We start from the raw sequence: 15,237 nt of genomic DNA, 5'->3' as shown, positions 1-15,237 counted from the left end.
GAGACTGAGGCTCAGACAGAAGTGACCTGCCAAGGTCACACGGCAGTCAGGCAGGAGCCTGGGATTAGAGCCTAGGTCTGACTTCAAAGCCTGGCTTGTCCCTCACATTCTGGACAATTCACTTTAACTTATTGGTATCCCTTTTCCTCATTTGTGAAACTTTGTAACAATTCCCTCCTTGGAGGCCTTGCTCTCCAGTGAAAACCAGAGCACCGCCCTTGGCCTACCACTCCCACTGTTTCCTGGACCCCTCACTCCTTCCGGGAGGAGGCTGGGAAGGCTCCCCAAGGAGCAGGGATGGATCTGTCCTCAAACCTTCCCTAAATCTGCTCTGTGCCAGGCCCTGAGCTAGCTCCCAGACTTAACTCTGTACCCAAAGAGTTCCCGAACAGACAGGCAGAAGTGACCATTAGAATCAAGTGTCTGGCCAGGCACAGTGGCTCATGCCTGTAATCCCAACACTTTGGGAGCCCCAGGCAGGAGGATCGCTTGAGCCCAGGAGTTCTAGACCAGCCTGGGCAACATAGTGAGACCCTGTCTCTACAAAACAAATTTTAAAAATTAACTGGGCATAGTGGCATGTGCCTGTAGTCTCAGCAACTAGGAGGGCTGAGGCACGAGGATCGCTTGAGCCAGGAGTTCGAGGCTTCAGTGAGCAGTGATCATGCCACTGCACTCCAGCCTGGGTGACAGCGTAAGACCCGGTCTCAAAAACAAAATCAAGTGTCATTGTATTGGGAGCCCATATTAGCCAAGTTAGGGGTGGCCATATAACCTAGACTCAGGTGTATGGGGTGGGTGGTTAAGGAAGCCTTCCTGAGGAGGTGGGATTTTTTTTTTTTTTTTTTTTTTTTTGAGACGGAGTCTCGCTTCTGTCAGCCTAGGCTGGCGTGCAGTGATGACCTCGCTCACTGCAAGCTCCGGGCCTCCCGGGTTCCCGCCCATTCTCCTGCCCCAGCCTGCAGCTGGGACTACAGGCGCCCGCCACCACACCCGGGCTAATTTTTGTATTTTTAGTAGAGACGGGGTTTCACTGGGTTAGCCAGGATGGTCTCTGATTCTGACTCAGGATCCGCCTGCCTCGGGCCTCCCAAAGCTGGGATTATAGGCTATGGAACTGCTACCGGCCGAGGAGGGGTGATTTTTTTTTTTTTTTTTTTTGAGACGGAGTCTAGCCTGCTGCTCAGGCTGGAGTGCAGTGGCCGGATCTCAGCTCACTGCAAGCCTCGGCCTCCGGTTTACGCCGCATTCTCCCAGCTCAGCCTCCCAAGTAGCTGGGACTACAGGCGCCTGCCACCTCGCCCGGCTAGTTTTTTGTATTTTTTAGTAGAGACGGGGTTTCACCGTGTTAACCAGGATGGTCTCAATCTGCTGACCTTGTGATCCGCCCGTCTCAGCCTCCCAAAGTGCTGGGATTACAGGCTTGAGCCACCGCGCCTGGCCGAGGAGGTGATTTTTAAGGGAAGTCTTTCAGGAGCTGACCTGAAGGTGAATTTTATTTATTTATTTATTTTATTATTTATTTTTTATCTTTTTTGAGACAGAGTCTGACTCTGTCGCCCAGGCTGGAGTGTAGTGTGCGATCTCAGCTCACTGCAAGCTCCGCCTCCCGGCTTCAAGCGATTCTCCTGCCTCAGTCTCCCGGGTAGCTGGGATTACAGGCGCCCACCACCATGCCCGGCTAATTTTTTTTTTTTTTTTTGTATTTTTAGTAGAGACGGGGTTTCACCATAGCCAGGATGGCCCTGATCTCCTGACCTCGTGGTCCGCCCATCTCAGCCTCCCAAAGTGCTGGGATTACAGGCGTGAGCCACCGAGCCCAAGCCTGAAGGTGAAATTTTTAAAGGAAAAAGGAACATTCAGGCCAAGGAGACTACCTATGTAAAGGTCAGGAGCAAAAGGCTTAGCGCACTTGGGGAGTAGGAGGTAGTTGAGCTTCAAAGGTTGGGTTACAAGGCACGGTTTTTCCCAAGTCTTTGGAGCTCCAGTTGTTCCTGGGGGTCACAGCCTTCTCTGAAATTGGCAAACAACTTCAAAACCATGACACCACAGCTCATAATTCATTCATCCCCACACTGCAGACCAGTGGCTCCTCAAAGGTCCCAAGACCTGTAGTTGCCTCCAGATCACAAGGCCCCCTCCCTAAGATAGGGACCCAGCCAACCTGGGTCACCCCATCACTATCCTGGGCAATTGGCCACGGCCACTCTGCCTCCTGCCTTCCCAGGGCGTAGTCCGGTGACAGCCCGCCTGCCTCTAGCCCAGTGCTTCCCTACCCTAGCCTCACAGCAGAATCCCTGTAATTCAACCAACCAACCAAAAAATACCCAGTCCTCACCCAAAACAGTTACACGAGAATCTGTCCTGCTACACATCGGTGATTTTAAAAGCATTTGTCAAAAGACATTGAACTGTACATTTAAGATCTATGCGTGGCCGGGCGCGGTGGCTCAAGCCTGTAATCCCAGCACTTTGGGAGGCCGAGACGGGCGGATCACGAGGTCAGGAGATCGAGACCATCCTGGCTAACACGGTGAAACCCCGTCTCTACTAAAAAAAAATACAAAAAACTAGCCGGGCGAGGTGGCGGGCGCCTGTAGTCCCAGCTACTCGGGAGGCTGAGGCAGGAGAATGGCGTAAACCCGGGAGGTGGAGCTTGCAGTGAGCTGAGATCCGGCCACTGCACTCCAGCCTGGGCGACAGAGCAGACTCCGTCTCAAAAAAAAAAAAAAAAAAAATCTATGCATTTTACTATATGTAAATGATATCTGAAAATAAGTTTCCAGGGGACTCTAACGCAGTGTGAAGAACTACTGGTCTAGACCGAGGACTCCAGCACCCAAGAAGACACCATGTGCCCCTTACCCCATCATACCCACACGTTTCTTGGGACTTCGCTCAGAACTGTAGCGTCCACGATTCAGAGGGCATGAGATTTGACCCAAAGGCAGTTCATTTAGCATCTGCTTTTCTCCTAGCAACCAGCTCGCCTAAGCTTCTGATTGGCTGGAGGCGCGGAGCCTTCGCTTCGCGTTTTCTGTTTGTAGATTCTTATTGATTAAGAAGAGCGTCAGTCTCCCATCCCGTAAGAGTGTAGTCCGCGTTGAAACTCGGTGGCGACTGGCCCAGCAGAACCAGGGACGGGGAGAGGGATCAGGCTAGCTCTTCATTGGTTCCTTCCCCTCGTTGTTGGCCACGATTCCGCCCCTTTCTCCAAGTTCCGTTCGCTCGCGGCCTAGGTTCTCTCCCAGACTATCGCCCCCATGGGCCGCAGGCCACGCCTTCGCCCCGCCCCCGGTCCTTCCAGCGCGCCAATTGGCGGCTGCGGAGAACGTGCCAGGACGAGCGCGCTGTGCCCGCGGAGAGAGCGCGGCGCGGGAGGCCGGCGGCCAGCCGGCTGCATGGCGCGCTGCGAGAGGCTGCGCGGAGCGGCCCTGCGCGACGTGCTGGGCCGGGCGCAGGGGGTCCTGTTCGACTGTGACGGGGTGCTGTGGAACGGCGAGCGCGCCGTGCCGGGCGCCCCGGAGCTGCTGGAGCGGCTGGCGCGGGCCGGCAAGGCGGCTCTGTTTGTGAGCAACAACAGCCGGCGCGCGCGGCCCGAGCTGGCCCTCCGCTTCGCGCGCCTCGGCTTCGGGGGGCTGCGCGCCGAGCAGCTCTTCAGCTCCGCGCTGTGCGCCGCGCGCTTGCTGCGCCAGCGCCTGCCCGGGCCTCCGGGCGCGCCGGGCGCCGTGTTCGTGCTGGGCGGCGAGGGGCTGCGCGCCGAGCTGCGCGCCGCGGGGCTGAGCCTGGCTGGGGACCCGGGTGACGACCCGAGCGCGGGGGACGGCGCGGCCCCGCGCGTGCGCGCCGTGCTCGTGGGCTACGACGAGCACTTCTCCTTCGCCAGGCTGAGCGAGGCGTGCGCGCACCTGCGCGACCCCGAGTGCCTGCTCGTGGCCACCGACCGTGACCCATGGCACCCGCTGAGCGACGGCAGCCGGACCCCTGGTGAGCTCAGGAATGGCGGGGAAACTGAGATGGAGGCGATTTGCGCATTCGCCTCCACGCCTAAGGGTGAGGGGCGGGGAAGAGGCGTCTCCAGGTGGCAGGTGGGGAACAGGAGGGTGCGAGGGAGGCCCAGGGTGCTTTGGTGGGTGTAGGGGGATGATACCTGTAGCCGCCATCCTGTGAGGGGCAGAGTGTGGTCCCTGTTGGACAGATGAGGAAACTGAGGCCCATTGTAACTCAGGGAGTTGGGCGGAATTCTGCCCCACCCACCATCGCTCTGGGGTTGGAGAGGAAGCCTGGGAGGATTGTCCCTCGTTGTGAGGGTTGAAACTCCATTCCCAGAGGTAGGGTGTAGGCAGGTGTGTGGAGAGCAAAGGCGGTGGAGTTTGACCTCAGTTCCAGGTCCATCTCCAGCTCCACAGCTGTGTAATCGTGTTCAGTTACATAACCTGCAAGCATCTCTGCCTGGGTGAAAAATGGCAGCGCTCACCGTGCCCGGTGATGGTGATCAGGGTGGGTGCCTGGCACGTAGTAGGTGTTCAGATGATGTAAGTTGTAGCCAGAGTCCACCATGTTACAGAGAACTTAATGAAACAGCTTGGCGTGTGTTCTTCTTTGGTTTCCAGATTGCTCTGGAGATGGGAGTTATTGTCCCATTTCTCAAAGAGACTGAGGCAGCCGGATGCAGTGGCAACGGCCTGTAGTCCCAGCTACCTAAGAGGCTGAGGCGGGGGAGGATTGCTTGAGCCTAGGAAGTCAAGGCTGTAGTGTGCTATCATTGCATCTGTGAAAAGCGACTGTACTTCAGCATGGGCAACATAGTGAGACCTTGTCTGTAAAAGAAGAGGAAAGAAACTGAGGCTAAGAGAAGGGAAGTGAGCTGCCCAAGAACGTATATAGTGAGCCCCTCCACCTCCTGTGTCCCCACACACCTGCCTCCATCCTGCCTCTGGTAATTGGTGTTTCAGCCCTCACACATAGGGACAGTCCTCCCAGACTTCCCCTCCAACCCCACCCCAATGATGGGTGGGGCAGAAATCTGCCAGCAATTCACTGGCAGAGTGATAGAGCGCCGGAACCTGAATTTGGGCTTTGTGACACAGACCTCCAGTCCAGGGCACTCTTAACTGCTGTCATCTTGCTAGTTCAGCCTTCCAGGGGAGACAGAAGCAAAAAGAGGCCCCTCCATTGTGGAGGGATTGAGTTAGACAAGATCAGGTGGCAGCAGAGGCTAATTGGCAGTGGTCAGTGTGTGTGGACAGGTTAATAGCCCAGTTAGTAGACTGGGGCCGTGGACAGATCTCTGTCACTCCCTCTCTGCTGGCCACTGACCCATGTAGTCATTGATATTAAATCCTGGGGGTACAGGATGGTATTGAGTGAAGAGAAATAAACACAGGATTATGGTGGGGTGGTGAGCAGGGCCTAGTGCCAGGGGCATCTGGGAAGACTCCCTGGAGGAGGCATGATGCGGAGCAGAGTGATAATACACCAGGAGATGTAAACCCAGTGTTATGGCATGGCAGAGAGGGATTCCGTAGTCCTTGGCCTCTCCTGGCTGTGCTGCACACCTACTTGGTATGTGGGCCCACCTCAGCCTCAGTTTCCCCATAAATCTGTGTTGAGGGCTCTCTGGTTGGGGCTCTCAGCTGCAGCAGCTCTTGCCTGCCTTAGGCCATGCTATGAAAAGTTTTTCCCAGGAGGCCTCAAGGCTCAGGTTAAGGCTGTGGGTTAAGAGGTTCTCCAGGGCACAGGAAGGCTGGTTGTCAAGGAGCTAGGGAGAAACCAGGCCCTGCCCATGCCTGCCTTGCAGGCCTCTGTGGAATCCAGACCCCTGTGGTCTCAGTAGCCACCCGGCTGTGCCCACCCATCCTGCTGTCACTCCCACAGCCTAGAGGGGGAGGCAGAGGCTTAACAAACACGGCTCTGCAATCATGTTTGTGCACAACTTAACGATGCAGCTTTCAAACGGTGTGGTGTGGTGTGGTGTGACGTGACAGTATTAAAAGCCCTCATGATGCTTATGTCTGAAATAATGCAAATATCTGACCCCCAATTCCTCCTCCCCCGCCCCAGGGACCTCCGAAATTGTGTGTTTATCTTGTCACCACATGGCAGCCACTTGAGCTGACAAATAGAAAGGCCTGCTCTCTTAGGAATACGTCATCAGCATAACATGCAGAGCCGTGGATTAGAGTGGAGGGGAGTGGAATGATGGTGGCCTGAGAGATGTCGGCCTGAGAGAGGCCCAGATGCCCCTGCTAGGAGGCTGGCTCCCTGGGGTCAGGATCTTTGTAATGTTGACTGCTCTGTATCCTGTGTCTAGCATGTAGTTGGGCCTTAGTGAGTATTAGCTGAATGAAGGAAGTGAGACACAGGGCCCAAAGGTGATCAACTCCATCCTGGTGGGGAAGGACAGAGTTGGGGCCATTCTTGAGCTCAAAAGAACATTTTGGGATGACTCAGTGAAAGCCCTTTCCATCCCAGAAGGAATTGCTCACCAGCGGAGCACATGGCTTTTATTCTCTCTTTTTTGTTTTTTTGTTTTTTGTTTTTTGTGTTTGTTTTTTTGGGACATAGTTTCACTCTGTCGCCCAGGCTGGAGTGCAGTGGCGCCATCTCGGCTCACTGCAACCTCTGCCTCCCAGGTTCAAGCGATTCTCCTACCTCAGCCTCCCCAGTGGCTGGGATTACAGGCGCTCACCACCACGCCCGGCTAATTTTTATTCTCTACCAAGTTCTTAAAACAGGCAGGTCACAAGATGTCAGATGAGGGGAGAACTCCCAGGGGTGTTGCCCTGGGCCAGCGTGAAAGCATGAGTTCTGGCCCACCTCGGCCTTGATCTTATGACCCTGGGAAGTTCCTCTTCCTCATCTGGGGGCAGCAGGGCTGAGGATTCTTGCTCTCCCCACCTGTTTTCCCCTTTGTTCCCCTTCCTCATCTTTGCCTTTGGCTTAATTGAGTGGAGTGTTGTCGGCTATGGGAAGGGAGATAGGAGGCCCAGAGCATTTGGGGTCAGACCAGTGGCGCACTGAGAAATGTGGAATAGCAGGGAAAGCCATGATTATACCGTGTGCTGGCTTCTGTGGTGTAAATACTCCCAATACAACCGATCTTGAGCTACCAACGTGAAGTCAGTCCTTGAAGGTAGGGTTGGGACTACCTTCCCTGAAGGCAGTAGCACACACCTTCTTACAGATTTCCACCATCACAGGTATGGTGGAACTTCAAGAGCAAAACGAGCAGAGGCTAGTGTGGTTCAATAACTAAGAAGTGATGAGTTTTGAGAACTTATTAACGTTTGTTTTAAACATTATCATTTAGGCCGGGCGCAGTGGCTCACGCCTGTAATCCCAGCACTTTGGGAGGCCAAGGCGGGCGGATCATTTGAGGTCAGGAGTTCGAGACCATCCTGGCCAACATGGTGAAACCCTGTCTCCACTAAATATACAAAAATTAGCCCGGTGTGGTGACACGCGCCTGTAATCCCAACTACTCGGGAGGCTGAGGCAAGAGAATGGCTTGAACCCAGGAGGTATAGGTTGCTGTGAGCTGAGATCGCTCCATTGCACTCCAGCCTGGGCAACAGAGCGAGACTCCATCTCTAAATAAATAAATAAATATAAAAAGCATTATCATTTAGTTGTAAATTTGTAAGCTGACTTTTTTTTAGACAGGGTCTCGCTCTGTTACCCAGGCTGAAGTGCAGTGACATGATCACAGCTCACTTTAACCTCAAACTCTTGGGCTCAGGCTCTCTTCCTGCCTCAGCCTCCTGCGTAGCTGGGACTACAGGTGTATACCCCTGCACCCCACTATAATCCTGTGTCTACTTCTCTTCACTCAGTACCATCCTGTATCCCCAGGATTTAATATCAATGACTGTCCAGGTCAGTGGCCAGCAGAGAGGCAGTGACAGAGATCTGTCCACGGCCCCAGTCTACTGATTGGGCTATTAATCTGTCCACACACACTGACCACTGCCAAGTAGCCTCTGCTGCCACCTTATCTTGTCTGACTCGAACCCTCCACAGTGGAGGGGCCTCCTTTTGCTCCCGCCTCCCCTGCAGGGCCAAATTCGCAAGATGACAGCAATGAAGAGTGCCCTGGACTGGAGGTCGGTGTTACAAAGGCCAATAATTTTTTTTATTCTTTGTAGAGACGGGGTTTCATGGTGCAGGCTGGGCCTTTTATTTGTTTGTTTATTTTAAATGCAGCTGTGCCTGGAATAAGTTGACTTTTTTTTTTTTTTTTTTTTTTTTTTTTGAGTCGGCGCCCTTGCTCTGTCGCCCGGACTGGAATGCTGCAGTGGTGCGGTCTCAGCTCTCTGCAGCCTCCGCCTCCCGGGCTTAAGTGATTCTCCTGCCCCAGCCTCCCGAATAGTTGGGATTACAGGCATGTGCCACCGCACCTGGCTGATTTTTGTGTTTTTAGTAGAGGCTGGGTTTTACCATGTTTGCCAGGCTGGTCTTAAACTCCTGACCTCAGATGATCCACCCCCCTCAGACTCCCAAAGTCCTGGGATTACAGGCGTGAGCCACGGCGCCCAGCCAACTTTTCTTTTTTCTTTTTTTTTTTATTTTTTAAATATATATGTATATTTATTTAAGTAGGAGTGGGATCTCCCTATGTTACCCAGACTGGTCTTGAACTCCTGGGCTCAAGCAGTCCTCCCACCTGTGCTTCCCAAAGTGCTGGGATTACAGGCATGGGCCTCTGTACCCAGCCATAAGTTGACTTTTAATAGTACCTTCCTTTGGCTGGGCGCAGTGGCTCACGCCTGTAATCCCAGCACTTTGGGAGGCGGAGGCGGGCAGATCACGAGGTCAGGAGATCGAGACCACGGTGAAACCCTGTCTCTACTAAAAATACAAAAAATTAGCTGGGCGTGGTGGTGGGTGCCTGTAGTCCCAGCTACTCAGGAAGCTGAGGCAGGAGAATGGCGTCAGCCCGGGAGGCAGAGCTTGCAGTGAGCCAAGATCGTGCCACTGCACTCCAGTCTGGGCGACAGAGCAAGACTCTGTCTCAAAAAAAAAAATAGTACCTTCCTTTAACGCCCAGCTCATAAAATTCCTGCAAGGGAAACAATTTGTACTCCCAGGTCAGAGCTGGGTTGGACCCACGCAAATGCAAATCCTTTTGCTGCCACTTACAAAGCTGTACAACCCTGGGCAAGTTACTTAATGTCCCTGAGCCTTGGCATTCTCATCTGTAAAATGGGCTTCCATAAACACCCAGCACAGGCCAGGCGGTTTAGAATGTGCTTAGTAAATGGTGATTATCATCATTTGTTCAGGGCCATTAGCATGAAGGCAGAATGTTCTGGCACAAAGACATGTCTGTGGGACAGGCACAGTGGACTTTTTGTGTGAGGCAGGATGGTACTGGGCTGGGAGACAGGACTGTCCTTTAGTTCTATACAGTCCTCCTATTGTTGGACACTTGGGCGTGTTCCACAGTTTGACTTATCAGTTACTGTAGCCCCAGACATCTTCCAGCCTGCAGCTTTCTGTCTCCAGTTGGAATTCTCTTCTTGTGATCACTTTCCCGGGGGAGGCGGACTGGGTCAGAGGTGCGAACATTTCTGTGCCCCGCTGTGTTCCGAAGGGACTGTGCCAGTTTCTGACGCCAGCCGCGTGACTTCTTGCAGCAGTAACCACAACTGCTATTTGTTAAGTGCTGCTCCATTTACAAATCACTTGCCCCTGTGATGCCCAGCGCCCCTTTGGAGGTAGGCCTTGCTTGGATTCCGCTTTTGCAGGAGTCTGGAGAAACTCGGGGTGGTCGAGTGGTTTGCCCAAAGGCCCACAGCTGCCAGGGTGAAATCGCGAACCTCAGGCAGGACTGACCGAGCCAGGCCCTGTTTACCTGCAGTAGCTCCACCCGTCCTCACAATACTCACATGAGATAAGTGCCGTAGACATCCCCGTATTAGATATGGGAAAATCAAAGCACAAAGAGGATAGCTAGCCTGTCAAGAACGGTGGAGATGGAGTCCAGATGCCGGCATCTGGTTGCCCTCTCTACCCTTAGCCACTAAATAAGACTCGGAAGTGGGCTTTCTGGCTCGTGTCAGCAGCTGATTTGACCCCAGCACAGTCTGCCTCCCTGGACTTCCAGTTTCAGGGCCTGACACTGTCCCTGCCGTCCGCCTGCTGACTGCGTCTCCATCTCCCTACAGGCACCGGGAGCCTGGCCGCTGCGGTGGAGACGGCCTCGGGACGCCAGGCCCTGGTGGTGGGCAAGCCCAGCCCCTACATGTTCGAGTGCATCACAGAGAACTTCAGCATCGACCCCGCACGCACACTTATGGTGGGTGACCGCCTGGAGACCGACATCCTGTTCGGCCACCGCTGCGGCATGACCACCGTGCTCACACTCACAGGAGTCTCCCGCCTAGAAGAGGCCCAGGCCTACCTGGCGGCTGGCCAGCATGACTTCGTGCCCCATTACTATGTGGAGAGCGTCGCAGACTTGACAGAGGGCTTGGAGGACTGAGCCCACTGCACCTGCAGCCACAGGCCCGCCCCTCCCCACGCTCTGATGCTGTAGGTCACGAGCCGTGTTACACACCACCGGCTCCTTGGCCCAGTTCTGCACCGGGGTGGGGCTGGGACCTGGGGAAGGTTTGAGGGACCCTTGCAACCCCCTCCCAGCAGTGGCTGGGCACTCTTTGCTGCCCCAGAAGCTGGTCTCCTACAGATTCATCTTGGCCTGACCCAGCCAGGTGGACTTATTTCCTGCCCTGTCACCTCCCCTCCTTGAAATCTGGGCCCTGGTGCCCGCTGAAGATTTCCTCTAGCCCTGAGCACTTAGTCTTCTCCCCCTTCCCTGGGTCTTCTAGAGCTCTCTCTGCCCCTCAGGTCCTGGCCTTTGGGTCCTCGTCAACCAGAGGTCTAGGGAACCACAATCCTTATTGTCCTGAGTGCCGGCAAAGGCTAAGTGATAGTGACCTCATCGATGTTGGGTCCTGTGGGGTACCAGTTTAGGTTCCTAAGTAACAGTGACCCTTTTCGTCCTGGAGCCCGAGTGGACCAATCGGAAGCCTAAGTGACGATGACCCTCGCATGTCCTAGGTCCCTGGGTGGACCCGTCAGGACCCCAAGTGATAGTGACCCAGTGGTCTTTTAGATCCTCAGTAGAACAATCCAGAAGCCTAAGAGACAGTGGCCCCTTGATAATCTGGGTCTCACGGGACCAGCCAGGGGTCCAGGTTTCAGTCCGTAAATAACAGTGGTCCATGTCCTGAAGACACCCCTCCTCTACAAAGACTGTGATGCTCTGGGGCTTCTGTGGCCAAGCCCCACCCTTTCCTGGTCATGGTACCCGTACAGTGTTGATGGCCACAGCTCAAAGGGGGCTTTCATGTCTCCCTGTGCAGTCAGTGTTTGCAGTACCACCTCTCTCCCGTGCCCACTCTCAGCTATTTATTTAATTTATGTGTGCCAGTGACGGTGGGTGGGGGCTGGGCCTTCCCCGCCACCTCCACCCCTGTTGTGACCTGTCCTTCCGTACTTAATAAAGTGCGCGTGGGAGTGTTCACCTGTGTTCGAGTCCATGTTTGGGGAGGGAGGAGGACCCCCTGCTGGAGCCTGCTCTCCCTGGAGCTGGCCTGCCACATTGTTCCCTGCATGAAATGACCCATTCCCGTTCCTGAGTGTCTTCTGCGTGTAGCGATACTTTGAGTCAAGAGCACTTTATATGTCGCTGAGTCTTGGTGTACCGACTGACTTCAGTGCTTTGGAAAACCCAGCATGTTTGAATTACTCATTCCTTTACAGCAGGAAATGGGGGATCAGAAATATGATGTTAACTTACCAAGGGTGAACAGCTGGACGCTGTGCTCGCCTTATGCAGGATTTGAACATGCATTGGCTGACTGTAGGAAGCTGTAGCCCCCTCTCTGGAGACACTGAGAAGGGAGACAGGAGGGCGGAGGATGAGGTCTCAACCTCAGGGAGCTCAGGGGAGATGCTCTTTGAGACATCCCCACACCTGGGATGCTGCCAGTGACAGTCTCCCCCGCTGGTCCCGAGCTCCTCCAGGCAGAGGCTGTGTGTCTCCCTCGTTGCTGCATCCCTGGGGCCTAATGCAGAGTAGGTGCCCAGCCATGAGCTAGCGGGGGTCCAGGGGCAGCCTGGAAAGGCCCAGAGAAGCTGAGAGCTGCGTGGGGAGGTGCGGTGGGTGCTGCACAAGCTCAGCTTTGGTCTCATTTGTGAAGTGACGGTGGGACTTCAGGGTCTGGGAAATCCTCTCCAGTATGATTCTTGAGAAGAGGGTGTGTTTGACAGAGCCCAGATGCTTCGTGAAGTAGGAGCAAATGTAGTGCAGTCGTGGAGACTTGTGTTTGTTTCAGAAACTCAGTTCAGCCAGACACAGTGGCTCACACCTGTAATCCCAGTGCTTTGGGAGGCTGAGGCGGGTGAATCACAAGATCAGGAGTTCAAGACCAGCCTGGCCGAGATGGTGAAACCCTGTCTCTACTAAAAATAGAAAAATTAGTTGGCCATGCTGGCAGGCGCTTGTAATCCTAGGTACTCGGGAGGCTGAGGCAGAGAATCGCTTGATCCCGGGAGGTGGAGGTGGCGGTGAGCCAAGATCGCGCCACTGCACTCCAGCCTGGGCGACAGAGCGAGATTCCGTCTCAAAAACCAAAACAAACAGGCCAGGCACAGTGGCTCAGGCCTGTAATCCCAACACTTTGGGAGCCCCAGGCAGGCGGATCATGAGTTCAGGAGTTCAAGACCAGCCTGGCCAACATGGTTAAATTCCATCTGTACTGAAAACAAAACTTAGTTGGGTATGGTGGCGGGAGCCTGTAATCCCAGCTACTCGGGAGGCTGAGGCAGGAGAACTGCTTGAACCTGGGAGGCAGAAGTTGCAGTAAGCCGAGATTGTGCCACTGCACTCCAGCCTGGGTGACAGAGTAAGACAACATCTCAGAAAAAAAAAAAAAATCAAAAATTAGCCAGGCGTGGTGGTGGTGGCTTGTGCCTGTAGTCCCAGCTACTCGGGAGGCAGGAGAATCACTTGAAGTTGCAGTGAACTGAGATCACGCAGCTGTACTCCAGGCTGGGCAGCAAAGCAAGACTCCGTCTCAAAAAAAAGCAAACAACAACAACAACAAAAAACTCAGTTCAACGTGGCTAAGGCATAGGGGGTTTTGGTCTGCTCCCTGAGGTGGTCTAGCACCCTCCAGGTGTATCCTCAGTTCTGTCTCGCCATCTCCCCAGCCAACATCCTAGGACAGATTCTCATGGCCTGGCTTGGGTCATAGCCCATCTGGATGGGACACAGCTATTGGGCCATGTGACCCTCCCCGCCTTCCCCTTCACCCTCCACCAGTAAGGAAATGGTTGTCTCTACACAGTCTTGCCTCAGCCTCCCAAAGTGCTGGGATTACAGGCGTGAGCCACACCCCACCTAAGCACTGAATTTGTTTTGTGTTTTGTTTTTGCATAGGTTCTCGCTCCGTCACCCAGGCTAGAGTGCAGTGGCGCGATCTTGGCTCACTGCAACCTCCGCCTCCCAGGTTCAAGGATTTTCCTGCCTCAGCCTCCCGAGTAACTGGGATGACAGGCACCTGCCACCACACCCGGCTAATGCCACCAGGTCTGGCTAATTTTGAGTAGAGGTGGGGTTTCACCATGTTGGTTAGGCTGGTCTCAAATTCCTGACCTCAAGTGTTTGCCCACCTCAGCCTCCCAAAATGCTGGGATTATAGGCATGAGCCATCTTGCCCGGCCTCTAAACACTGAGTCTTGAGTTTAAAGCTTGAGTGTAAACCAATCTCAGTAATTTGATTCCTCAGGGTCAGCGATTGGCTACTCTTCTGACCAATGAAACAGGAAGAGAGGTCTGGAATGTTTGCCTTGCCTCACCTTTTTGTTTTGTTTTGTTTTTTGAGACAGCCTCTCTGTCACCCAGGCTGGAGTGCAGTGGTGCAATCTTGGCTCACTGCAACCTCTGCCTCCTGGTTTCAAGCGATTCTCCTGTCTCAGCCTCCTGAGTAGTTGGGACTACAGGCACACACTGCCACGCCCGGCTAATTTTTTGGCATTTTAATAGAGACTGGGTTTCACTGTGTTGCCTAGGCTGGTCTCAAACTCAGGCAATGCACCCGCCTCGGCCTCCCAAAGTGCTGGGATTACAGTTGTGAGCCACCGCACCCAGCTGTTTGCCTTATTTTTAAAGGACATAGAGGAGGAAGTCACTTCTCCTGGCTTGGGGTGTGGTGCTGGGAGCCATTGCAGCCATTCTGTGATCAGGAGGTATGGCTGAGCATTTGACTCAGGTGACCCTGCTGCAGGTAGCAGAGCAGAAAGACTGCAAGAACTTACTGGGTTTGCTTTTCCCCAACTTGTAATTTAGAAAAGTTTCAAATTAATAGAAAAGGTGCAAGAATGACATGATGAATACCGCTACATCCTTCACCTAGATTTACCAGTTGTTAATATTTGCTTAGTTTGCTTAATTGTTCTTTATATGTGTTTACTTTTTGTTATTGTTTTAGAGATGGTCTCACTCTGTTGCTGAGTCTAGGCTGTAGTGGCGCAGTCACGGCTCATTGCAGCCTCTAACTGCTGGGCTCATGTGATCCTCCTGCCTCAGCCTCCTGAGTAGCTAGGAGCACAGGCATATGCCACCACACCCAGCTAATTTTTAAAAAAAATTTTGCAGAAACGGGGTTTCCTTTTTGTTTTGTTTTGTTTTAGAGACAGGGTCTCACTATGTTGTCCAGGCTGGAATGCAGTGGCTATTCACAGGCAGGACCCCACTGCTGATCACTGGGGGAGTTTTAACCTGCTCTGTTTCTGACCTGGGCCAGTTCACTCCTCCTTAGGCAGCCTTGTGGTTGCCTCTCCCAGGAGGTCACCGTATTGATGCCAGTCTTAGCGCACTACAGCCCACGATTCCTGGGCTCAAGCGATCTTCCTGCGTCAGCCTTCCAAGACGCTGAGATTACAGGCATGAGCCACTGCGCCCAGCTTGTTTACATTTTTTTAACTGAACCATTTGAGAGTGTGTTACAGATGCTAACACAGTTCACTGAAAATTCTTCAGCTTGTATGGCCTAAGAGCAAGGACAGCCTACACAGCCACAATCCAGGATTACACGAGAACCCAGATATTTGATGATTTTGTTGAGCCACTGAATCTGTTATGGAAACTCCCAACTGCAGACTTATTTTGGTTTTTTTGTTTTGTTTTGTTTTGTTTTGAGACGGAGTCTCGCTCTTTCGCCCAGG

General features: G+C 53.6%; 1 protein-coding gene across 1 annotated transcript; it reads left to right on the top strand.

The window, feature by feature from the left end:
• Nucleotides 1-2,738: 2,738 nt before the first annotated feature.
• Nucleotides 2,739-11,528, top strand: PDXP (pyridoxal phosphatase). Its single transcript, XM_003905514.4, has 2 exons — nt 2,739-3,987; nt 10,170-11,528. Exons 1-2 carry the CDS (start codon nt 3,264-3,266, stop codon nt 10,484-10,486), a joined length of 1,041 nt encoding a protein of 346 aa, XP_003905563.2. The 5' UTR covers nt 2,739-3,263; the 3' UTR covers nt 10,487-11,528.
• The last annotated feature ends 3,709 nt before the right edge of the window (nt 11,529-15,237 follow it).

This window comes from Papio anubis, chromosome 16 (assembly GCF_008728515.1).
Source record: "Papio anubis isolate 15944 chromosome 16, Panubis1.0, whole genome shotgun sequence".
In the NCBI taxonomy this organism is placed as follows: domain Eukaryota; kingdom Metazoa; phylum Chordata; class Mammalia; order Primates; family Cercopithecidae; genus Papio; species Papio anubis.
The sequence above is the reverse complement of the archived record's forward strand: the minus strand, read 5'-3'. Positions and strand labels throughout refer to the sequence as shown.

Coding starts and splice junctions, on each gene's coding strand:
- PDXP (XM_003905514.4), top strand. CDS start 3,264: ATGGGCCGCAGGCCACGCCTTCGCCCCGCCCCCGGTCCTTCCAGCGCG. Junction 3,988..10,169: donor CGACGGCAGCCGGACCCCTG/GTGAGCTCAGGA, acceptor ATCTCCCTACAG/GCACCGGGAGCCTGGCCGCT.